Below are 27307 nucleotides of genomic sequence, written 5' to 3'. Positions count from 1 at the left end.
CGAAGTGGAGAATCAGCGCGCGATAACAGTTTTTATGCGCTCGGATTTTTGGCACTAATGTGACGCCATAGAAGCGAACCATCCAGACTGTTATCGACGCAAAGTTCAAAAGCCAGCATCTGTGATGGTATGGGGGTGCATTAGTGCCCAAGGCATGGGTAACTTACACATCTGTGAAGGCACCATTAATGCTGAAAGGTACATACAGCTTTTGGAACAACATATGCTGCCATCTAAGCGCCGTCTTTTTCATGGACGCCCCTGCTTATTTCAGCAAGACAATGCCAAGTCACATTCAGCACGTGTTACAACAAAAAAAGAGTGCGGGTACTTTCCTGGCTCCGCCTGCAGTCCAGACCTGTCTCCCATCAAAAATGTGTGGCGCATTATGAAGCGTAAAATGCGACAGCGGAGACCCCCGGACTGTTGAACGACTGAAGCTCTACATAAAACAAGAATGGGAAAGAATTCCACTTTCAAAGCTTCAAAAATTAGTTTCGTCAGTTCCCAATCGTTTACTGAGTGTTGTTAAAAGGAAAGGCCATGTAACACAGTGGTGAACATGCCCTTTCCCAACTACTTTGGCACGTGTTGCAGCCATGAAATCCTAAGTTAATTATTATTTGCAAAATGAGTTTGAACATCAAATATCTTGTCTTTGTAGTGCATTCAATTGAATATGGGTTGAAAAGGATTTGCAAATCATTGTATTCCGTTTATATTTACATCTAACACAATTTCCCAACTCATATGGAAACGGGGTTTGTATCATGTTGTAACTTTACGCATGTATCATGTTGTAACTGTGTGTGTGTGTGTGTGTGTGTGTGTAGTCTCCCTCACCTTCCAGCTGGCAGACTTTAGGTTGACAGTGCGCCCCCTGTTGGTCACCGTACATTTCATCCGCATGAAGAAGTCCCGCTCGGTGCTTTGCTCTTTGCTCTTTTTTCTGAAGCCGCTGCCTGGAAAAATGTTGACAACGTGAACACGTGAAAAACATCTTGAATTATTGTGTTCATTCTGCTGAGGAAACACAACTGTAGTGTAGAAAGTGTAACCATAAACTTATTCAAGATAAACGCAGCAAAACTCCCAACGGTTAGGATTAGCCTTTTAAAATGAAATGATCTAAAAACTGCACTTTGATGCTCACATGAAAACAAGAGTCATTAACGTCTTTCCCCGTTAAAAACAATGTACCCAGTCTAAGCTAATATAAACGCATTACTGTCTGATCAACTAAGATATTCTGTTGTGCACATTGACCCACATCTGCGGTCCCCTCCAAGGTTTCTCATTGTCATCCCATTGGGTTGAGTTTTTCCTTGCCCTAATGTGGGAACTTGTGGCTTGTGCAGCCCTTTGAGACACTCGTGATTTAGGGCTACATAAGTAAACATTGTGTCAGGTTCAAACACTGACGACATCTATTAAACAAGACAAGAAGCAAAGAATCCAACAGAGACAATTCAATTCGGCTCAACTGAGGAGAGACGCCTGTACACTGTACCCTTGCATAGTATTTCAGCTAGGGCTGCAGCTAACGATTATTTTTCTATCGATTAATCTATAGATTATTTTTTCGATTAATCGGTTAATCTATAGATTATTTTTTCGATTAATCTATAGATTATTTTTCCTTTTACCGATTTTTTTTTAATTTAAAATGAAGAGGAAAAAATAAATGTAGGCCAGTTTTTTCAAAAGGCATGGCTTTTATTTACAAAAAAAAAAAGTATGGCCACTCAGTCAACATTGACAACAACATGACAAAATATTCTGTAACAATGTAAACATTTAAAACTTTTAACATTTAACAAAATTAAAAGTAGCTTATTTGCTTTTTAATGTGCAAATATAAAAGTAAACATCCAGTGCAAATCTTAATATTCTGGAATAGTATAAGCATTTCAAAAGTAAAAGTATTGCTTATTTTGCTTTAAAATGTGCAAAAATAAAGATAAACATCCAATACAAAAAAGTGCAAAACGGAAATATTCTGTAACAAGTGTAAACATTTCAACAAAAGTAAAAGTATTGCTTATTTGCTAAAATGTGCAAAAATAAAGCTAAACATCCAATACAAAAAAGTGCAAAACGGAAATATTCTGTAACAGTGTAAACATTTCAACAAAAGTAAAAGTATTGCTTATTTTGCTTAATAACACAACAATGATAGTATGATTAAAGTGAAAGTTAATTGTTGGTTTGTACATAGTATATGTAACTGTTAATGTTGTAAAAGGTATTTGCACAACTAATTAACGTTAGCGTTTGTGACACGTCTTGTGCCGTGGGGTTCTTTCAGGACCGACAGACTGAACGCCAGACGGCTTTGCCGGGTTTACAATCTTTTAATTTTACACAAAGTCTTTTCTCTTCCAACTGCGCGGATCGCGCACCTGGGCACGATTGCGGCGTCGCTCCCGGCGCGCCCCGCCTCGCCGCTCGCTCGCCGCCGCCGCCTCTCCACAGCGTTAAAGAGGAGCGCGTCTTTGTAAACACTGAACAGGCACGCCAAACGCGCCTCTCAGAGCGAAACGGTGCTTTAGTTTATGAATTTACAACGCAGATACAAATGACACATTCATGTTTTTGTGTAATGATGACAACGTATACGCACGCGGACGATTGACTTGTTGATGGTGATGGCAAGAACGCTGTCGGGGGTTTTCTTTTCAAATGTTCGTTCATAGCCGTTGTGCTGCTATGATAGGCCATTTCCGCTCGACACAGTGTGCATACAACAACATTATTAGGCCGTTTATTGAAATACTCCCACACTTTTGACGACTTTTGGCGTGCTTTTTTCCCCTCGCTCGCATCGTCTGCTTTGCGCTCCGCCATGACAGTAAAGTAGAGTGACGTAAATATGCGACGCACAAAAACGGCGTCGACGAATTTACGTAACCGATGACGTCGACTACGTCGACGCGTCGTTTCAGCCTTAATTTCAGCACGCTCTGGCGAAAGATTGTACAACTCCTCCTTTATTTGACTTTCTCTGACCACATGACCACAGCTGTTTAAAGGGAAGTGGGTCGTAAACAGCTATGCCTTTGGTTACAGAACAGTTCAAAAGAAAAGGTCGTAAACGAGTTCAGAAAGAGGTCGCTTGGAGGGGATTCTGGTCCTGCTTCCTCTTCGCTTTTATAGTCCTTGGGTCAGACAATATCTTTCTGTTTGATTATAATACTTGAAAGAAAGAACTTCATCTTGCTTCCCCACTACACAGTGGAGTTTTACGAGCCTTACTCTTGGTAGGTTCCAAAGACAGCTTTTACTTCTCACCAGGCACTCAAAGCTTTTGTGATAACTTAGAAACAATTATTCTAACAGATTGATTGATTGATTGATTGATTGATACTCATAGTGTAGTTATGCACAATCTAGAATACAACTGGCTTGTGTCTTCGTGTGACCATTTGAGTCATATATTATTCAACATTTGAGGAAAAAAAACAAGCTAAATTTCAGCTCAAATAATAACTCACAATAAGGTTAGTATGACATGTGTCACGGCCAGGGCGCATTGGAATGCGTCCTCATCCTTGCGCGCTGCAAGCACCGCGGGACACGCCTACGACTGTGGCGCACATCCAGGGACGCGCCGCGCACGTCTCCGCCCTGCAGCTGCAATCACTTACCGGCAATCATCACACCTGCCTGGAATGAAGGAGCTGCCTTCATAAGCCTGGACATCTTGGCATGCCGGCGCCGGAATATAGTCTTCAGTTGGTGTTCAGTAAGCTATTCTTCTGATGCTTGATGCAACTCGCTTTATGCTCTCTACCTGTCCTCTCTGTGCTTTGCCTGCGTTGATTGTCGTGTCCTCCCTCACCCCGCAGTTCCCTGTGTGCATCCCCGAGTCAAGGTGTGCGTCTTGTGCTCCCGGATCTTCCCTGCCTGCCCCGTGCTTCCTGGTTTCTCGACTCCTCGCTCGCCCGGACTACGACGACTCGCTCCTGCCTCTCGACCACGCTTCCGCCCCTGGACCACCCTTGTCTGACAGCCCCGCTCCTCTCAACACGCACCTCCAACACTTACGGTAAAACGTTCCAGTTAAATACTACACAGTCTTACACCTTACACACTCTTGGATTTTTGTCACACTCCATTTCCTTAGTTCGTATATTTAGTATTGTTTTATTATATATATTTGGACTATATATATAATAAATGGTTGAACAGTACGGCCCTCTAGTGTCTGTCGCCGTCACCTCCCCTGCAAACCTTAACAACATGTACTTATTGAAATATTCATGGCGTGCAGGTCTTAGTTTTAGAGCTGTTCTGCAGTAATAAATAATGACTAAAAGTGTATTCCACAACAACTTTAAAGATGCGTTGTCTGTTGCTTTATGTTTTAGTCGACAAAATGTACTGTAATTTTAGTTGACTATAAAATGTTGAGGAATTTCGTCGAATAAAACGCAATTATTTTCTATGAATAAAATATCACTAAAATTAAAATACGTGGTATACGTGGTATCTGATATGAGTAAATATGTGGTGTTTTTAGTTTAGATAATAATAAGTCATATATTGGAATATGGGATCCATTATTAGGGCCCGCATGGCCCATTGTATTATGCAATGGGACATAAGGACCTATTGTATTTGTAAGGTTTTATTATTCTTTATTCTTCCGCCGCCACAACAAACTGTAATTTGACCCACTTAACATGCTTCAAAACTCACCATATTTGACCCACACATCAGGACCTGCAAAAATTACCTTTTTTTAAAAAAAACCGAACCCCAAAACTCAAAATTGCGCTCTAGCGCCCCCTAGGAAAAAACAAACTAGACTGCCTATATCTCCCACTAGGAAGATCGGAGAGACATGAAACCTGTATGTAGGTCTGACTTAGAACTAGTTTTCATAATTGTATATCATCGGGCAGAAATCAACAGGACGTTGGCTATTCCCCCTTCAAGACAAAAAAGTACTAAAAACAGTAACTTTTGCCTCTTTGAGCTGTAATTTGACCCCCTTAACACGCTTCAAAACTCACCGAACTGAACGCACACATCAGGACTGGCAAAAATTGCGATCTAATAAAAAAACCTAACCCCAAATTTAAAAATTGTGCTCTAGAGCAATTTTTGAATAAAACGGAGAAAAAACTGCTCCTCGGAAGAAAAAAAATGACAAAACTGCCTGTAACTCCCACCGGGAAGGTCGGAGAGACATGAAACAAAAACCTCTCCATAGGTCTCACTTAGACCTACATTTCATAAATTGACAACCCCCAGCAAAAATCTACAGGAAGGTTGCTATTCCCCCTTCAACACAACATTTTTGGAAAAACCCGTCACCTTTCTTCAAACATTATCTCCTCTGAGCGTGTTTGTCGTTTCGGCTTCAAACTAACACAGGAGAGAGATTGAACCCTTCTGATTAAAAGTTAGTGAAAGAGTTTTGATACCGGCTCCGGTTTTGATTTTATGACCCTTCAAAGAGCCGCTGCGCTGATGCTGCTGTTTTTTCGAGAAGGCTGCTTAAAAGCAGGCAGCACCAGCGTGCCCACACAATGCAGACAAGGTAGGTACACTAAACAAATGTATTGGGACAATTCGGACTAAAAGTAGACAAAAGTATTGGGACACTTATGACTACCACTGGACAAAAGTATTGGGACAAATAGCACGAAAACTGGACAAAAGTATTGGGACACTTGGGACTACAACTTGACAAAAGTATTGGGACACTTATTACTACCACTGGACAAAAGTATTGGGACACTTATGACGAAAACTGGACAAAAGTATTGGGACACTTACACTGCACAACAGTATTGGGACACTTAGGAATACCACTGCACAAAAGTATTGGGACACTTCACACTAAAAGTAGACTAAAGTATTGGGACACTTAGGACTACCACTGGACAAGGGTATTGGGACACTTACACTGGACAAAAGTATTGGGACACTTGGGACTAAAACTTGACAAAAGTATTGGGACACTTAGGACTAGCACCTGCCAAATACGCGGGCCCGACCAATGCTGCTTGCAGCTTTAATTTAAATTTGTTTTAACTATTAAATGAACCAAAATATGACTTTTTATATCTTTGTGGAAAATATTGGACACAGTGTGTTGTCAAGTTTATGAGATGCGATGCAAGTGTAAGCCACTGTGACACTGTAACCCTAACCCTAACCCTTTTTTCTCAATTTTTTGTATTAATGTTTGTAATGATAACATCAATGAGGGATTTTTAATCACTGCTATGTTGAAATTGTTACTAATATTGATACTGTTGTTGATAATATTCATTTGTGTCTCACTACTTTTAGATTGTTCCGTGTCATGTTTGTGTTGCTCTCAATTGCTCTGTTTATTGCTATTCTGAATGTTGCTGGGTCGAGTTTGGTTTTGGAATTGGATTGCATTATTATGGTATTTGTTGTGTATTGTTTTGTTGGATTGATTAATAAATTCATTAATAAAAAAAAATTAAAATTAATAAATTAAAATATCACTAAAATTAAAATACGTGGTATGTATACGTGGTATCTGATATGAGTAAATATGTGGTGTATTTTATTAATACTGTATACATGTTCCAAATAAATATGTGGTGTATTTTATTAATACTGTATACATGTTCCAAAGAAATATGTGGTGTATTATATTAATACTGTATACATGTTCCAAATAAATATGTATAAAGTTATCACACAACTCTTATGCTTAAAGGCCGTTGCTATAGTTATGATCAATTGTGCTGAAGTTGTACTTTTCTATCCGTGCAAAGGGACAACTTGCAATCTTGGATTGCGAGTCGTCTCTGTCAGGACTTGATCTTGGGAGTTTGCTTTTCCGGGGTGCAACGGAAAGTTGGCACGGGCGAGACGGGAATTAAGGTACATGGCGGGTTTTAATATATCAATTTAATATATAAAAAAAAAAGGGATAAATGAAAGCGCGCACAGTGGCGGATAATAAACTATGAAACCAAAAGACTATAGCAAAAAGTACAAATGAAAAGCACGCACAGTGGCGGAGAATAAACTATGAAAAACAAAAAGATTATAAACATGGAACAAAAACTTACTTGGCTTGGACAAAAAAGGAGCAGCGTGAACATGGCCATGAAACAATGGACAGAGCATAAATGTGGTGTGAGGTCGTCAGGCCGAACAACAGAAAATGAATGAACTTAAATACTATGGACATGATTAGTGAAAGCAGGTGCGTGACTCAAAACGTGACACAGGTGCGTGACGTGACAGGTGAAAACTAATGGTTGCTATGGTGACCAGACAAGGGAGTGAAAAGACAGAAACTAAACAAAACATGACTTAAAACAAAACATGATAATACAGACATGACAGAGCCCCTCCCTTAAGGACAGATACCAGATGTCCAAGAAAAAAAAACTTGGCGAATGAAAACAAAACTTGCACAAAGGCAGAAACTGAACACGAAATAAAAACACTTACTGTGGCATGGGACCGTGAACAGGGCTTGAAAACGCGAGGATAGCAGGGTGAGAAAGGCTATGACTCCAGGACAAACAACAGAAAATGAAAAGCTTAAATAACACAGACATGATTAACAACAGGTGCGTGACTCAAAACAGGTGCGTGACATGACAGGTGAAACTAATGGGTAACTATGGTGACAAGACGAGGGAGTGAAAAGACAGAAACTAAAGAGTCCTATAACTAAACAAAACATGATTACACAGACATGACAGTCTCGTATCAGTGTTTGACTGCCAAGGGCGAACATCGAGTACCTTGACGCAGACAAAGCATCGACAGGGCGATATCACGAGTGTCAGCACATTTCCATTTTTGAATAATCATATATTGTGTCTAACTGGGGCTGCTGAAATTACCCCCCCGTCCTTCAGAAGCAACCTCGGTGATGTAAACCAGGGACCTCCCGAATAAATAGAGGAGCACGTGGGCTGTGCTTTAAAGCGTAGGTTGGATGGATCTGTAATAAGTGTACAGCCCAATACGTCTCTCCTCATGAGTAATATTTAACTCTGTCTCTGCATGATTCCTTGCTTCTTGTCTTGTTTAATAGATGTCATCAGTGTTTGAACCTGACAATGATATTAATACTGTATACATGTTCCAAATAAATATGTGATGTGTTATATTAATACTGTATACATGTTCCAAATAAATATGTGATGTGTTATATTAATACTGTATACATGTTCCAAAAAAATATGTGGTGTATTATATTAATACTGTATACATGTTCCAAATAAATATGTGGTGTATTATATTAATACTGTATACATGTTCCAAATAAATATGTATAAAGTTATCACACAACTCTTATGCTTAAAGGCCGTTGCTATAGTTATGATCAATTGTGCTGAAGTTGTACTTTTCTATCTGTGCAAAGGGACAACGTGCAATCTTGGATTGCGAGTCGTCTCGTATCAGTGTTTGACTGCCAAGGGCGAACATCGAGTACCTTGACGCAGACAAAGCATCGACAGGGCGATATCACGAGTGTCAGCACATTTCCATTTTTGAATAATCATATATTGTGTCTAACTGGGGCTGCTGAAATTACCCCCCCGTCCTTCAGAAGCAACCTCGGTGATGTAAACCAGGGACCTCCCGAATAAATAGAGGAGCACGTGGGCTGTGCTTTAAAGCGTAGGTTGGAACTGTAATAAGTGTACAGCCCAATACGTCTCTCCTCATGAGTAATATTTAACTCTGTCTCTGCATGATTCCTTGCTTCTTGTCTTGTTTAATAGATGTCATCAGTGTTTGAACCTGACAATGATATTAATACTGTATACATGTTCCAAATAAATATGTGATGTGTTATATTAATACTGTATACATGTTCCAAATAAATATGTGATGTGTTATATTAATACTGTATACATGTTCCAAAAAAATATGTGGTGTATTATATTAATACTGTATACATGTTCCAAATAAATATGTGGTGTATTTTATTAATACTGTATACATGTTCCAAATAAATATGTATAAAGTTATCACACAACTCTTATGCTTAAAGGCCGTTGCTATAGTTATGATCAATTGTGCTGAAGTTGTACTTTTCTATCTGTGCAAAGGGACAACGTGCAATCTTGGATTGCGAGTCGTCTCGTATCAGTGTTTGACTGCCAAGGGCGAACATCGAGTACCTTGACGCAGACAAAGCATCGACAGGGCGATAGGAACTCCCGAATAAATAGAGGAGCACGTGGGCTGTGCTTTAAAGCGTAGGTTGGATGGATCTGTAATAAGTGTACAGCCCAATACGTCTCTCCTCATGAGTAATATTTAACTCTGTCTCTGCATGATTCCTTGCTTCTTGTCTTGTTTAATAGATGTCATCAGTGTTTGAACCTGACAATGATATTAATACTGTATACATGTTCCAAATAAATATGTGATGTGTTATATTAATACTGTATACATGTTCCAAAAAAATATGTGGTGTATTATATTAATACTGTATACATGTTCCAAATAAATATGTGGTGTATTTTATTAATACTGTATACATGTTCCAAATAAATATGTATAAAGTTATCACACAACTCTTATGCTTAAAGGCCGTTGCTATAGTTATGATCAATTGTGCTGAAGTTGTACTTTTCTATCTGTGCAAAGGGACAACTTGCAATCTTGGATTGCGAGTCGTCTCGTATCAGTGTTTGACTGCCAAGGGCGAACATCGAGTACCTTGACGCAGACAAAGCATCGACAGGGCGATATCACGAGTGCCAGCACATTTCCATTTTCGAATAATCATGTATTGTGTCTAACTGGGGCTGCTGAAATTACCCCCCCGTCCTTCAGAAGCAACCTCGGTGATGTAAACCAGGGACCTCCCGAATAAATAGAGGAGCACGTGGGCTGTGCTTTAAAGCGTAGGTTGGATGGATCTGTAATAAGTGTACAGCCCAATACGTCTCTCCTCATGAGTAATATTTAACTCTGTCTCTGCATGATTCCTTGCTTCTTGTCTTGTTTAATAGATGTCATCAGTGTTTGAACCTGACAATTATAATAATACATGTTCCAAATAAATATGTGATTTATTAATAATGTATACATGTTCAACCAACCAACTACATTAAAAACTGTTGTCAAAATTAACACTGATGTGTGTGTGTGTGTGTGTGTGTGTGTGAGTTAATAAGAAAGATAAAAAACTGACTGGCGGTCTTGAGGCTGAGGTTCTCTCTGATCTCGTCGTGATCACACGGGTGTGTGAAGTCGAAGATGCTGTGACCCGTCAGCTCCACCTGCACACCATCAAACATTGGACACGCCCACCTGATGATGTCACCCCAGCATGTGTTTGCTTGTGTGTGTGTGTGACTGTGTGTGTGTGTGTGTGTGTGTGTACCTGTGTGAGCCCCATGAATTTGTTGATGTTTTCCGACAGGAAGATCATGTCCCCGTCAGACGTTACCACGGTGACGAAGCCCTCCAGAGACTTTAGGTAGAAGCTGCTCATCTGCTCCTCCTCGTTGCCATTGCAGCCTGAGTCACACACACACACACACACACACACACACACACACACACACACACACGCACACACACAGACACACACTTTTAGAGATTACGAGTCATGTTCTCAGACCAAAACAAACAAGCAAAGATGTTTAAACGTTTGTAAACTCAAAAAAAATCCAAACGCTATTAAATTCCGTATATCGTAAAAATAACTTTAGACAAACAACAATGGTAATAACAAGAATAAAAACAGCAATAATACAAATAATAGTGAGAACAATAAAACAACACAGCTACTACTACTAATAATATTAATAATAATAAAAATAATATGTGGATCGGTGGAGGGAATACTTCGAAGACCTCCTCAATCCTACCAGCACGTCTTCCTATGAGGAAGCAGGGCCTGGGGAGTCTGTGGTGGGCTCTCCTATTTCTGGGGCTGAGGTTGCCGAGGTAGTTAAAAAGCTCCTCGGTGGCAAGGCCCCGGGGGTGGATGAGATCCGCCCGGAGTTCCTTAAGGCTCTGGATGCTGTGGGGCTGTCTTGGTTGACAAGACTCTGCAACATCGCGTGGACATCGGGGGCGGTACCTCTGGATTGGCAGACCGAGGTGGTGGTTTCTCTCTTTAAGAAGGGGGAACCGGAGGGTGTGTTCCAACTATCGTGGGATCACATTCCTCAGCCTTCCCGGTAAGGTCTATTCAGGTGTACTGGAGAGGAGGCTACGCCGGATAGTCGAACCTCGGATTCAGGAGGAACTGTGTGATTTTCGTCCTGGTCGTGGAACTGTGGACCAGCTCTATACTCTCGGCAGGGTCCTTGAGGGTGCATGGGAGTTTGCCCAACCAGTCTACATGTGTTTTGTGGACTTGGAGAAGGCATTCGACCGTGTACCCCGGGAAGTCCTGTGGGGAGTGCTCAGAGAGTATGGGGTAACGGACTGTCTTATTGTGGCAGTTCGCTCCCTGTATGATCAGTGTCAGAGCTTGGTCCGCATTGCCGGCAGTAAGTCGGACACGTTTCCAGTGAGGGTTGGACTCCGCCAAGGCTGCCCTTTGTCACCGATTCTGTTCATAACCTTTATGGACAGAATTTCTAGGCGCAGTCAGGGCGTTGAGGGGATCTGGTTTGGTGGCTGCAGGATTAGGTCACTGCTATTTGCAGATGATGTGGTCCTGATGGCTTCCTCCGGCCAAGATCTTCAGCTCTCACTGGATCGGTTCGCAGCCGAGTGTGAAGCGACTGGGATGGGAATCAGCACCTCCAAGTCCGAGTCCATGGTTCTCTCCCGGAAAAGGGTGGAGTGCCATCTCCGGGTTGGGGAGGAGATCTTTCCCCAAGTGGAGGAGTTCAAGTACCTCGGAGTCTTGTTCACGAGTGGGGGAAGAGTGGATCGTGAGATCGACAGGCGGATCGGTGCGGCGTCTTCAGTAATGCGGATGCTGTATCGATCCGTTGTGGTGAAGAAGGAGCTGAGCCGGAAGGCAAAGCTCTCGATTTACCGGTCGATCTACGTTCCCATCCTCACCTATGGTCATGAGCTTTGGGTCATGACCGAAAGGACAAGATCACGAGTACAAGCGGCCGAAATGAGTTTCCTCCGCCGAGTGGCGGGGCTCTCCCTTAGAGATAGGGTGAGAAGCTCTGTCATTCGGGGGGAGCTCAAAGTAAAGCCGCTGCTCCTCCACATCGAGAGGAGCCAGATGAGGTGGTTCGGGCATCTGGTCAGGATGCCACCCGAACGCCTCCCTAGGAAGGTGTTTCGGGCACGTCCGACCGGTAGGAGGCCACGGGGAAGACCCAGGACACGCTGGGAAGACTATCTCTCCCGGCTGGCCTGGGAACGCCTCGGGATCCCCCGGGAGGAGCTGGACGAAGTGGTTGGGGAGAGGGAAGTCTGGGCTTCCCTGCTTAAGCTGCTGCCCCCGCAACCCGACTTCGGATAAGCGGAAGAAGATGGATGGATGGATGGATGGAAAAAAAAAAAAAAAAATGATACTAATAATAATATTAATGATAATAAAAAATACAATTACCGTATTTTTCGGACTATAAGGCGCACTTAAAATCCTCTAATTTTCTCAAAACTCGACAGTGCGCTTTATAACCCGGTGTGCCTAAATGTACGGAATCATTTTGGTTGTGCTTACCGACGTCGCCATTTTATTTGGTGCATGGTGTAATGATAAGTGTGACCAGTAGATGGCAGTCAAACATAAGAGATACGTGTAGACTGCACAATGATGGCAATATGACTCAATGCCCTGCACCCCCCCGCGACCCTGAACGGGACAAGCGGTAGAAAATGGATGGATGGACGGCCCTGATGTGGGATCTGAGCCGAGGATGTCGTTGTGGCTTGTGCAGCCCTTTGAGACAGATTTAGGGCTATATAAGTAAACATTAAGTTCAAGTTAAAGTACCAATGATTGTCACACACACACACTAGGTGTGGTGAAATGTGCCCTCTGCATTTGACCCATCACCCTTGTTCACCCCCTGGGAGGTGAGGGGAGCAGTGGGCAGCAATGGTGCCGCGCCTGGGAATCATTTTTGGTGATTTAACCCCCAATTCCAACCGTTGATGCTGAGTGCCAAGCAGGGAGGTAATGGCTCCCATTTTTATAGTCTTTGGTATGACTCGGCCGGGGTTTGAACTCACAACCTACCGATCTCAGGGCGGACACTCTAACCACTAGGCCACTGAGTAGAGATTCATTCAATATTCAAACATTCATTGATTGATTGACATTGACTCAAGTAAACAACAACAACATTGTATATGTTCCATTGAAAATAAAGAACATTACACACGGCGCTCAAAAATCTATCAAAATGTTTTAGTACAGCTTTGGTGAGTTGAGATGGAGACTAAGAACTGGATTGCATTTGAATGGAAGAACTGGTGACTATCTTGGAGGGCACATAGAACTGGAAAGAACAGAACTGGATGATACAAAATGGTTGTGATCTATAAAAGAAAGACCAGCAAAGAGCTGCCAGCTAATCACTTGACTCCATGAGATCCTCGCAGACATAATCCATGACCACCTTGTTGGCAAACAACAGCGAGTAGAGCCTTGAAGACCAACTTCTTGGAATCAAAACAATAATTAGAGACATTAAAAGCAGAACTAAGAACCTGAGTATTGTGTGGAGAGAAAAAGGCTTTGGACCTAACCCGATCATGGATCCTGCAAAGTCTTGGCTGTTACAAAACGACACAAACATAAACAACTTCTTGTCAAGTCCTTTCCAAACCTGGTGGATGTTCTATCGTCTATAGTTCTATTGTGGAAGGATGCATATATGTTTAAGAGTTCTTTCTTTTTACATAGGCATGTTTAGAGGATCTAGTACTTTTCCTTTTTATATTTTACTAGTTTCTCTTGTTTTCAGAGGTCTGTTTTGTTTCTTACGTTGGAATGTGAAGACCTCCCCCATTGGTTTCTTATCAGTGGTGCGAGGGGGAGATGGGGGTTTTCTTTGTGTGAAAAGAAGTTGGTTTTTCCCTTGGAAGGCCAGATCAACTAGAGCAGCCGATATGAATGTATTGGTTAAACTGTCCTCCTAAAGCTTTGGTATAAACGTGAAAATATTCCAATTCTGTCTTGATGGTCCTTCTTAGTCAGCATATATGTCATCGAAAGAACTTGGGATTGACTAGTAACTTAGATTCCCTGGGAGGAAGAGCTGGTCGACGCAACACTATGTATCGTAGTTTTAAAGTTAAATCTGTTATCAGTTTGTACCGATTCATTCTTACACCCTCTCTCAAAACTCCACTTTTGGTCTGTTGAGTTAGGACAAATAGTCCTAAAGAATACCACAGGTTACAACAGCAGTATTGTATGAAACACATATAGTACAGTAGTTTCATGAAGTAATGTACATACAATGTATCTCTTCCAGCAGACTGAAGAGGACTATAAAATCATTTTGTGTCCGTTCTGATTGGTGTCTCATTAAATCCAACAGGCGAGAACGGTGACGATGTTCATCACTAGTGCTCCTGAGTAGTAGCGACCAATGCCGTTAAACATGTGGATATTAGTGATACTATCTCGCACAATCAGAGTCGTGGGTGAGTCAGAGCAGCTTCAGGTGTGGACAGGAAGTCAAGGCCTGGACAGGAAGTCAAAGCCTGGACAGGAAGTCAAGGTGTGGACAGGAAGTCAAGGTGTGGACAGGAAGTCAAGGTGTGGGTGGAAGAGCAGGCCTCAGCCGAACAAGGACTTGGCCAAGTTGGGCTGGAAGAAGCTGTGAATGGTTTCCAATCGTTAGAAAACAACCATCTTTAGGTATAAGCTAATGCTAGCGAGTAAAACCCGATGTTTTCAGGCGGATCTTACACTCTCACACTGTATGATCAGTATCAGAGCTTGGTCCGCATTGCCCGCAGTAAGTCGGATACGTTTCCAGTGAGGGTTGGACTCCGCCAAGGCTGCCCTTTGTCACCGATTCTGTTCATAACTTTTATGGACAGAATTTCTAGGCGTAGTCAAGGTGTTGAGCGGACCCGGTTTGGTGGCTGCAGGATTAGGTCTCTGCTTTTTGCAGATGATGTGGTCCTGATGGCTTCATCTGGCCAGGATCTTCAGCTCTCACTGGATCGGTTCGCAGCCGAGTGTGAAGCGAATGGGATGAGAATCAGCACCTCCAAGTCCGAGTACATGGTTCTCGCCCGGAAAAGGGTGGAGTGCCATCTACGGGTTGCGGAGGAGAGTCTGCCCTAAGTGGAGGAGTTTCAGTACCTCGGAGTCTTGTTCACCAGTGGGGAAAGAGTGGATCGTGAGATCGACAGGCGGATCGGTGCGGCGTCTTCAGTAATGCGGACGCTGTATCGATCCGTTGTGGTGAAGAAGGAGCTGAGCTGGAAAGCAAAGCTCTCAATTTACCGGTCGATCTACGTTCCCATCCTCACCTATGGTCATGAACTTTGGGTTATGACCGAAAGGACAAGATCACGGGTACAAGCGTCCGAAATGAGTTTCCTCTGCCGGGTGGCAGGGCTCTCCTTTAGAGATAGGGTGAGAAGCTCTGCCATCCGGGGAGAGCTCAAAGTAAAGCCGCTGCTCCTCCACATCGAGAGGAGCCAGATGAGGTGGTTCGGGCATCTGGTCAGGATGCCACCCGAACGCCTCCCTAGGGAGGTGTTTAGGGCACGGCCGACCGGTAGAAGGCCACGGGGAAGACCCAGGAAACGTTGGGAAGACTATGTCTCCCGGCTGGCCTGGGAACGCCTCGGGAAGTCTGGGCGTCCCTGCTTAGGCTGCTGCCCCCACGACCCGACCTCGGATAAGCGGAAGAAGATGGATGGATGGATGGATCTTACGGGGTTCCGTGTGACTTTTGCTACACCAGCGAGCAGCGGGTAGGCTCTGAACTCACATTTATGCTCACAAATTCAAGCAGGACCAAAAGCAGAGACGGCTTGTATCTCCAAATTAGTGCTGTCTTCAAACAGTCAGAGAGTCGACGATTCAAGTCTGATTGGACGATCAACCTCGCAGTTGGAACATCTGATATTAATAAACTGCCCCAACCCCTCCTCAATGGGGAGGAAGGCGAGTTAAGACCTACAGAGGCCCCGCCTACAGCGGGTGAGTTGGGAGGATACATGAATTGGTCTTCTTTAAACATTAAAAGTAGTTTTTGGAGAGTAAGAAATCATCTTTAACATTTTCTTCTCGCTAAGGGTCACCTGACCAGTGTGACGTGTCGCCAGTCAGCTGTTAAGGGCGTGGCCAAGCAAGCAGGCAGCCTTGATAGGTGCACCTGGTTGGCCCTTCTGAAGACGACTGCAGATGCAGGATCTTTTTAATGGACTCAATGCTGTCACACATGGAGCTTGTCTTGACGGCACGCGCCTCTGCCGCAGACTAGAGACGGTGCCGGCGCCGAGCTGACCACCACGCCCTGGAGGTGTAGCTCTCCGACTGAAAAAGGTAATAATGCTTCCACTGCTTCACAAACAGAAACTTTGCCAAGACTTGTACTTTCTCTAGTTCGTCTTCTGATTAGTCAATTTTGATGTCTTCTTGGTACTGCGCCATAGAAAACCTCACAAGCTGTCCTTGAGCTTTTGTTTTTAGGGGGAAAACATTGTTTTGTTCACTTTAATGAAGACCTGTAAGTGTGTCTAATTAACCTGGAAATATTCACATGTATAAGCACTAGAAAAGGCAGCATTGTGCTGCAGTGGTTAGCTCTCGTACCTCACAGCGAGAATGTCCCGGGTTTGAGTCCCAGGCTCGGGGTCTTTCTGTGTGAACTTTGCATATTCTCCCGGTGACTGCGTGGGTTCTCTCCCACCTCCAAAGACATGCACCTGGGGATAGTCCCCTACCACCTCCAAAGACATGCACCTGGGGATAGGCCCCTACCGCCCCTAAAGACATGAACCTTGGGATAGGCCTGCCTCCAAAGACATGCACCTGAGTGATTGGTCCTAGTGTGTGGATTTGAGTGTGAATGTTGTCTATCTGTACCCTGCCTTCATTGTCCAGGATTTACCCTGCCTTCCTTGTCCAGTGTGTACCCTGACTTCCTTCAATCAATCAATCAATGTTTACTTATGTATATAGCCCTAAATCACGAGTGTCTCGAAGGGATACACAAGCCACAACGACATCCTCGGCTCAGATCCCACATCAGGGCAAGGAAAAACTCAACCCAATGGGACAATGAGAAACCTTGGAGGGGACCGCAGATGTGGAGACCCCCCTGGGCCACCGGTGCAATGGACGTCGAGTGGATCTAGCATAATATTGTGAGAGTCCAGTCCATAGTGGATCTAACATAATAGTGAGAGTCCAGTCCATTGTGGGGCCAGCAGGAGACCATCCCGAGCGGAGACAGGTCAGCAGCGCAGAGACGTCCCCAACCGATGCACAGACGAGCGGTCCACCCCGGGTCCCGACTTGTCCAGGTGTACGCTGCCTTCATTGTCCAGGATTTACCCTGCCTTCCTCGTCAAGTGTGTACCCTGCCTTTCTTGTCAAGGTGTACGCTGCCTTCATTGTCCAGGTGTACCTGCTTTTATTGTCCAGGGTCTACCCTGATATCCTTGGCTCTTGGCAAGGGTGGTCGCACTCCCTCCACTCTCCGTGTTTGCCCTGCTTGCCTCTTTGTTTCGTCCAGTCTTGCGTAACTTTCTTGTTGTCCCTTTTAGCACTGCTCTCCAAAACATTGGAATTAATCAACTTTCCTCTCAACAAAATTGACAAGATTCAGGGGAGCCTGTCTGTCCTATCAGAACGGTTGTTGCTGGACACACGACAGACTCTTGGGAGAAGTGGAGTGCCGCGTGCCTGTTGACCCTTCCAGTCGAGGAAGTCGACGATATCTATTTGGAATCATGATAACAGGACACCTGCTGATTGGAGTAAGTGTTGCCCTGATTTATTGACAAATTGGAATATGCCGGCAGCCGTTCAAAGTACCCTAAAGCTGCCACACATGATTGGAGGATGCGGGCAGAACTGTGGACACCCAGACTTTTGTGATAACATCGGACCGTCTGCCCTGCAGGATGAATTTGAGGACCAGGAATAGGCAATTAGAGTAAACTTGTCTTTGCTCGCTCAAACAGAACCATTCTAATCTTGATTGTTTTCCCTGGCCGCGACGCGGCAAGGTTGTTACTTCAAGATTCTTCTCGAGGACAGTGGAACGAAGACGGAAAAAAAAACTCCTTCCCTGTCAACAACACCTAAAAAGATCAACTCTGTTCCTTTGCCATGGCATGCAGAGCAACTCCAGGCCTACGGACTCAACACACACCATGGACCATGGCTACATATGCACACTAGAGATGCGCGGTTTGCGGACACAACCGCGGAGTCCGCGGATTATCCGCGGTTCGGGCGGTTGAAATAAAAAAAAAATAGATTTTATCCGCGGGTCGGGTCGGGCGGTTGAAATAAAAAAAAATTAGATTTTAAATAGATTCAGGCGGGTGGCAGTTAAACCAATTCGGAAATATATATACATAGTTAAATGTTGTTACCCACATACGAAAAACGAGCAGGCACCTGCAGCATATGCCACAACAGAAGAAGAAAAAAAAAAGAGATGGACACTTTTACGGAGCGGAGAAGGGACGCCTCGCAGGGGTCCGGGACCGAGGCCCCTTCCCCCGAGAGGGCCCCACCGGGAGCCGTAGCTGAGGTGATCCGCGAGAAGGGCCCGACGCACGTCCAGGGTCACCACCGCGCCCACCGAACGGACACCCCGCCTCGTCCGCCTTCACGCGCAGCAGGTAAGCAGCTTACCTGCCCGCCACCCCTGTGGCCGGGGGCTCGTAACAGGGGTCACTCCGCGCGCTCCGCCCGCGCAGCTTACCTGCCCGCCACCCCCGTTGCTGGGGGCGCGTAACAGGGGTCACTCCGCGCGCAGTGCGCTCACGAAAGGGGTGGGGCAAGCAGAACTGGCGCTGCGGGATGAACCGAACGCCGGGTTAAGGCGCCCGATGCCGACGCTCATCAGACCCCAGAAAAGGTGTTGGTTGATATAGACAGCAGGACGGTGGCCATGGAAGTCGGAACCCGCTAAGGAGTGTGTAACAACCCACCTGCCGAATCAACTAGCCCTGAAAATGGATGGCGCTGGAGCGTCGGGCCCATACCCGGCCGTCGCCGGCAGCGAGAGCCACGAGGGCTAGGCCGCGACGAGTAGGATGGCCGCCGCAGAGCGCGCTGAAGCCTCGGGCGCGAGCCCGGGTGGAGCCGCTGCGGGTGCGAGGGACATCGCACCTCCACGCGCTTGGAGGTGCGCTCAGCGCGGCTCCCAGATGATTGCTGCATTGGATCAGTCTCCTTTCTTTAACAGGCAAAAGCTTTATAACCTCACTAATGCCTTGCATCGTCTATATTAGATATATAACAACGGGCGGGTGCAGTGTTGATTAAATGTTAATTCAGGTGGATGCGGATGGTTGACGACTTTTGTCATGCGGTTGCGGAGGAAATAATTGCCTATCCGCGCATCTCTAATGCACACACACCCGCATCCCACGCCTTTGCCACCGCTTCGCTCCACGTGGTACGACGGACAACGGCGCAGAGCCCCTAGTGGCTGGCAGCTTCGGGGCGGATGCCTGACTCCTCGCATCTGTTGCAAGTCTTGTGGTTTCTGTGTCAACATGTGTATATCGGCTATCAAGTTTTTTTCTCTGCCGCAGTCTGTATCCCCTTCCTCATAGAGAGCCCAGTCTGAAATCAACTTTTGTTTAACTCATCCTCGCCCAGTGTCTACCTTTTCTCCCACCTTTTACGGGGCACTGAGAGTGGCAACCTATAACCACTCACGGCTTTGGGGTAAAAATGTAATGTTGTTGTACTTGTGCAATGACGATAAAAAGCATGCCACCCCATACCATACCATACCATATCCTGCCTTCCTTGTCCAGGATCTACCCTGCCTTCCTTGTCCAGAGGCTACCCTATTTTTGTTGTCCAGGGTGTGTGTGCGCGTGTGTGTGTCTGTGTGTGTGTGTGTTATGTTTGCAGAAGGGCTGTGCCAGAAGGAAGTTCAATGTTCCTGCAGTATTTCCTTCAGATTGGTGTCTACTTTTTCCCACACGACCCAGAAGTCAAGTCTGGATGGGGTCCAACAGTCCTGTGCCTTCTGAGGACCCTGCAAGTTTCTGTTGGGTCCCAGAGGAGACTGAGTCCTGCACTTTGACACACATTCTTAGCAGTGATTAGCAGAACTGTTCCTGTTATATAACCATCCCGCTTGATCACATGATCACTTTCTGTTGGGACACTCTTTGTTTTACTTTCTTTTTGCACCTTTTCAAAACTTTATTTCTCAAGTCAGAGAAGTACAACTCGCAACCAGTGCAGTACAATTGGACAATACTACAAATATACAATATTATAACACTATAATACTGCAACACTACAATACTTCAAATATACAACACTACAAAATTACAATACTATAACTACACAATACTACAACATTACAATACTACAATACCACAATACTACACATATACAATACTACATTACAATACTACACATATATAACATTACAATATTACAATACTACAACACTACAAATATACAATAATACAGCATTACAATACTACAATACAACAATACTACAAACATACAACATTACAATACTACAACTTTACCAAACTACAATATCACAATATTAAAAATATAGAATACTACAACATTACAATACTACAATACCACAATACTACTAACATACAACACTACAAAAATACAAATATACAACACTACAATATTACAATACTATAATTACACAATACTACAAAATTACAATACTAAAATACCACAATATTACACATATACAATACTACAACATTACAATACTACACATATACAACATTACAATATTACAATACTACAACACTAAAACACTACAAATATACAATACTACAGCATTACAATACTACAATACAACAATACAACAAACATACAACATTACAATACCAAAACTTTACAAAACTACAATACCACAATATTAAAAATATACAATACTACAACATTACAATACTACAATACCACAATACTACTAACATACAACACTACAATAATACAATACTACAACATTACAATACTACAATACCACAATACTACAAATATACGATACCACAATATTGCAATACTACAACACTACAAATATATAACATTACAATATTACAATACTACAACACTACAAATATACAATACTACAACATTAAAATACTACAATACAACAATACTACAAAACTAAAATACTACAACACTACAATTAGGGGTGTAATGATATATATATATATATATATATATATATATATATATATTTTTTTTTAATGTATTTAAATTTATATATATATATATATATATATATATATATATATATATATATATATATATATATATATATATATATATATATATTTTATATATATATATATTTTTAAATGTATTAAAATTGCTAGTTTTATGGCTTAACACCATGTTAATTATTTAATTTCATTAAATCAAATAATTCCTATCTATAATAACCTGTTGTAATATTTTATCTTCGCCATACAAAATATATCTTGTGTTTTTCTTTGTATTTATTCCTTCTGGAATTATAGTATACAATATATATGAAAATAAATAAATAAAATAATACAAAAAAATCTCTCTCTGTCTCTCTCTCTCTCTCTCTCTCTCTCTCTCTCTCTCTCTCTCTCTCTCTCTCTCTCTCTCTCTCTCTATATATATATATATATATATATATATATATATATATACAAGGCTAATGTCGCTAGTGTAGACTAAGTATGCTAGTCTAAACTAATGAGGCTAGGCTAGGCTAATGATGTTAATCCAGACTAATGATGCTAGGCTAGGCTAATGATGCTAATGTAGATTAATCATGCTTGGCTAACGAGGCAAGTCTAGATTTATGATGCGAGGTTAGATTAATATGCTAGGCTAGCCTAATGATGCTAGGCTAGGCTAATTATGCTAGGCTAATGATGCTAGCCTAGCCTTACGATGCTCGGCCGGGCTAAACTAATGGTTGTAGGCTAGGCCAATGATGCTAGGCTAGGCTAATGATACAGGGCCAGACCATTGATGCTAGGCTAGGCTAATGATGCTAAGCTAAACTGTGAAAAAGTCCTTCCTGTGAAAAGGTTTCAAAAATAAAATGGATACCTTGTTGATCTTTGACGCGCAATTGACTTACACTCTTTAAACTGTGAGTGTGTGTGTGTGTGTGTGTGTGTGTGTGTGTGTGTGTGTGTGTGTGTGCATGCCAGCATGTTGGCGCCACAGTGCGGGGCTGTTATGGCTGGCAGCAGCAATGCCAGCAGACGTCCAATGCTGGACAAAGTTGTCGACTTCCTGTCCAATCTTGTCTTGTATCGGAGTTTGCATCTGAGCACCGTGACTGTAAACATGTGTGTTGTCCTCACTGAACCTCACTCTGTCCTTCGCCCACACACACCACCGCGCACTACCAACAATCTGAGGACCATGACTGCTCACACACACCACCGCGCACTACCAACAATCTGAGGACCACAACTGCTCACACACACCACCGCGCACTACCAACAATCTGAGGACCACAACTGCTCACACACACCACCGCGCACTACCAACAATCTGAGGACCACGACTGCTCACACACACCACCGCGCACTACCAACAATCTGAGGACCACGACTGCTCACACACACCACCACGCACTACCAACAATCTGAGGACCACGACTGCTCACACACACCACCGCGCACTACCAACAATCTGAGGACCACGACTGCTCACACACACCACCGCGCACTACCAACAATCTAAGGACCACGACTGCTCACACACACCACCGCGCACTACCAACAATCTAAGGACCACGACTGCTCACACACACCACCGCGCACTACCAACAATCTGAGGACCACGACTGCTCACACACACCACCGCGCACTACCAACAATCTAAGGACCACGAGTACCGTCACAATAATACAGGTTGTGTGTGTGTGTGTGTGTGTGTGTGCGCACCTGTGGCAAAGAGTGTGCGTGTGCGCAGGAAGCTGATGGCGAGCCTCATGATGGACGCCTTGTCCAGGTGAGCGCTGATGCTGCGAGCCACAGGAAGTTGGTGAGCCAGCTCGTAGAAAACTTCGCTTTCTTTACTGCGGCGATAGCGAGCGGCGTCACGGGACTTCTCCTTGCGGCGATCCGAGCTGCTCCTGCACAACACACACACACACACACACACACACACACACACACACAAACACACACACACACACACACACACACAATAAAGTTGAGGGTAAGGTTAAGCAGACAGATTTTATTTTATAGATCTTATCTTCAATGTCCTGCACTCATTAACACACATTCACAGTGTGTGTCTTTGTATGTGTGTGTTGTGTGTGTGTCTGTTTGTGTCTTTGTCCATTTGTCTTTGGGTGCGTGTGTGTGTCTTTTAGTGTGTGTGTCTTTATATATATCCATCCATCCCTCCATTTGCTACCGCTTGTCCCATTTGGGGTCGCGGCGGTGCTGGAGTCTATCCCAGCTGCATTCTGGCGGAAGGCGTTGTACACCCTGGACAAGTGTCCACCTCCAATGACCCTAAACAACCCTAACCCTAACCCCAACCCCAACCCTAACCCTAACCCTAACCCTAAACCTAACCCTAACCCACATATAATAATAATGCTTGATATAATTGATATACATATACTAATAATGATTGATGTACATATAATAATAATGATTGATGTAAACATATAATAATAATGATTGATATACATATAATAATAATGATTAATATACATATAATAATAATGATTGATATACATATAATAATAATGATTAATATACATATAATAATAATGATTGATATACATATAATAACAATGATTGATATACATATAATAATGATTGATATACACACAATAATAATGATTGATATACATATCATAACAATGATTGATATACATATAATAATAATTGATATACATACAATAATAATGATTGATATACATATCATAATAATGATTGATATACATATAATAATAATGATTGATATACATATGATGATAATGATTGATATACATATAATAATGATTAATCTACATATAATAATAATGATTGATATACATATAATAATAATGATTGATATACATAAAGTAATAATGCTTGATATACATATAATAATAAAGCTTGATATACATATAATAATAATGATTGATATACATATAATAATAATGCTTGATATACATATAATAATAATGATTGATATACATATAATAACAATGCTTGATATACATATAATAATGACTGATATACATATAATAATAATGCTTGATAAACATATAATAACAATGATTAATATACATATAATAATGACTCATATACAATAATCACTGATATACATATAATATTAATGTTTGATATACATATAATAATAATGATTCATATACATATAATAATAATGATTGATATACATATAATAACAATGATTGATATACATATAATAACAATGATTGATATACATATAATAATAATGATTGATATACATAAAGTAATAATGCTTGATGTACATATAATAATAATGATTGATATACATATAATAATAATGATTGATGTACATATAATAACAATGTTTGATATACAAATAATAACAATTCTTGATATACATTTAATAATAATGACTGATATACATATAATAATAATGCTAGATATACATATAATAACAATGATTAATATACATATAATAATGACTGATATACAATAATCACTGATATACATATAATATTAATGTTTGATATACATATTATAATAATGCTTGATATACATACAATAATAATGATTAATATACATATAATAATAATGATTAATATACATATAATAATGATTGATATACATATAATAACAATGATTGATATACATATAATAATAATGATTGATATACATAAAGTAATAATGCTTGATGTACATATAATAATAATGGTTGATATACATATAATAATAATGCTTGATATACATACAATAATAATGATTAATATACATATAATAATAATGATTAATATACATATAATAATGATTGATATACATATAATAACAATGATTGATATACATATAATAATAATGATTGATATACATAAAGTAATAATGCTTGATGTACATATAATAATAATGATTGATGTACATATAATAACAATGCTTGATATACATTTATTAGTAATGACTGATATACATATAATAATAATGCTTGATATACATATAATAACAATGATTAATATACATATAATAATGACTGATATACAATAATCACTGATATACATATAATATTAATGTTGATATACATATAATAATAATGCTTGATATACATACAATAATAATGATTAATATACATATAATAATAATGATTAATATACATATAATAATAATGATTGATATACATATAATAACAATGATTGATATACATTTAATAATAATGATTGATTTACATAAAGTAATAATGCTTGATGTACATATAATAATAATGGTTGATATACATATAATAATAATGATTGAGGTACATATAATAACAATGATTGATATACAAATAATAACAATGCTTGATATACATTTAATAATAATGACTGATATACGTATAATAATAATGCTTGATATACATATAATAACAATGATTAATATACATATAATAATGACTGATATACAATAATCACTGATATACATATAATATTAATGTTTGATATACATACAATAATAATGTTTGATATACATACAATAATAATGATTAATATACATATAATAATAATGATTGGGATACATATAATAATAATGATTGATATACATAAATAATAATGCTTGATATACATATAATAATAATGATTGATATACATAAATAATAATGCTTGATATACATATAATAATAATGATTGGGATACATATAATAATAATGATTGGCATACATGAATAATAATGCTTGATATACATATAATAATAACGATTGATATACATAAATAATAATGCTTGATATACATATAATAATAATGATTGATGTATACATGTAATAATGATTGATGTATACATATAATAATAATGATTGATATACATATAATAACAATGATTGATATGCATATCATAATAATGCTTGATGTACATATAATAATAATGGTCGATATACATATAATAATAATGATTGAGGTACATATAATAACAATGATTGATATACAAATAATAACAATGCTTGATATACATTTAATAATAATGACTGATATACATATAATAATAATGCTTGATATACATATAATAACAATGATTATTATACATATAATAATGACTGATATACAATAATCACTGATATACATATAATATTAATGTTTGATATACATACAATAATAATGTTTGATATACATACAATAATAATGATTAATATACATATAATAATAATGATTGGGATACATATAATAATAATGATTGATATACATAAATAATAATGCTTGATATACATATAATAATAATGATTGATATACATATAATAATAATGATTGATATACATAAATAATAATGCTTGATATACATATAATAATAATGATTGGGATACATATAATAATAATGATTGGCATACATGAATAATAATGCTTGATATACATATAATAATAATGATTGATATACATAAATAATAATGCTTGATATACATATAATACTAATGATTGATGTATACATGTAATAATGATTGATGTATACATATAATAATAATGATTGATATACATATAATAACAATGACTGATATACATACAATAATAATGATTGATGTACATATCATAATAATGCTTGATATACATATGATAATAATGATTGATATACATATGATAATAATGATTAATATACATTTAATAATAATGATTGATATACTTATAATAACAATGATTGATGTACATATAATAATAATGATTGATATACATAAAGTAATAATGCTTGATATACATATAATAATAATGATTGATATACATATAATAATAATGATTGATATACATATAATAACAATGCTTGATATACATTTACTAATAATGACTGATATACATATAATAAAAATGCTTGATATACATATAATAACAATGATTAATATACATATAATAATGACTGATATACAATAATCACTGATATACATATAATATTAATGTTTGATATACATACAATAATAATGCTTGATATACATACAATAATAATGATTAATATACATATAATAATAATGATTGGGATACATATAATAATAATGATTGATATACATATAATAACAATGATTGATATACATATAATAATAATGATTGATATACATAAAGTA

At 40.1% G+C, this 27307-nt stretch overlaps 1 protein-coding gene across 1 annotated transcript in view; it reads right to left on the bottom strand.

Annotated features, from left to right (window-relative positions):
• Positions 1-27307, bottom strand: part of epas1b (endothelial PAS domain protein 1b) — a 96253-nt gene that overhangs the window by 29872 nt on the left and 39074 nt on the right. Inside the window, exons 2-5 of the mRNA XM_061932470.1 lie at positions 22999-23189; positions 10361-10497; positions 10169-10256; positions 844-962 (exon numbers count right to left, since the gene is read on the bottom strand). Of these exons, the coding sequence (XP_061788454.1) occupies positions 844-962; positions 10169-10256; positions 10361-10497; positions 22999-23189 (535 nt within the window). The remainder of the gene's footprint in view (positions 1-843; positions 963-10168; positions 10257-10360; positions 10498-22998; positions 23190-27307) is intronic.

Source organism: Nerophis lumbriciformis, linkage group LG02, assembly GCF_033978685.3.
Source record: "Nerophis lumbriciformis linkage group LG02, RoL_Nlum_v2.1, whole genome shotgun sequence".
Lineage (NCBI taxonomy): Eukaryota > Metazoa > Chordata > Actinopteri > Syngnathiformes > Syngnathidae > Nerophis > Nerophis lumbriciformis.
Note: the sequence above shows the minus strand (reverse complement) of the source record. Positions and strands in the feature narration are given on the sequence as shown.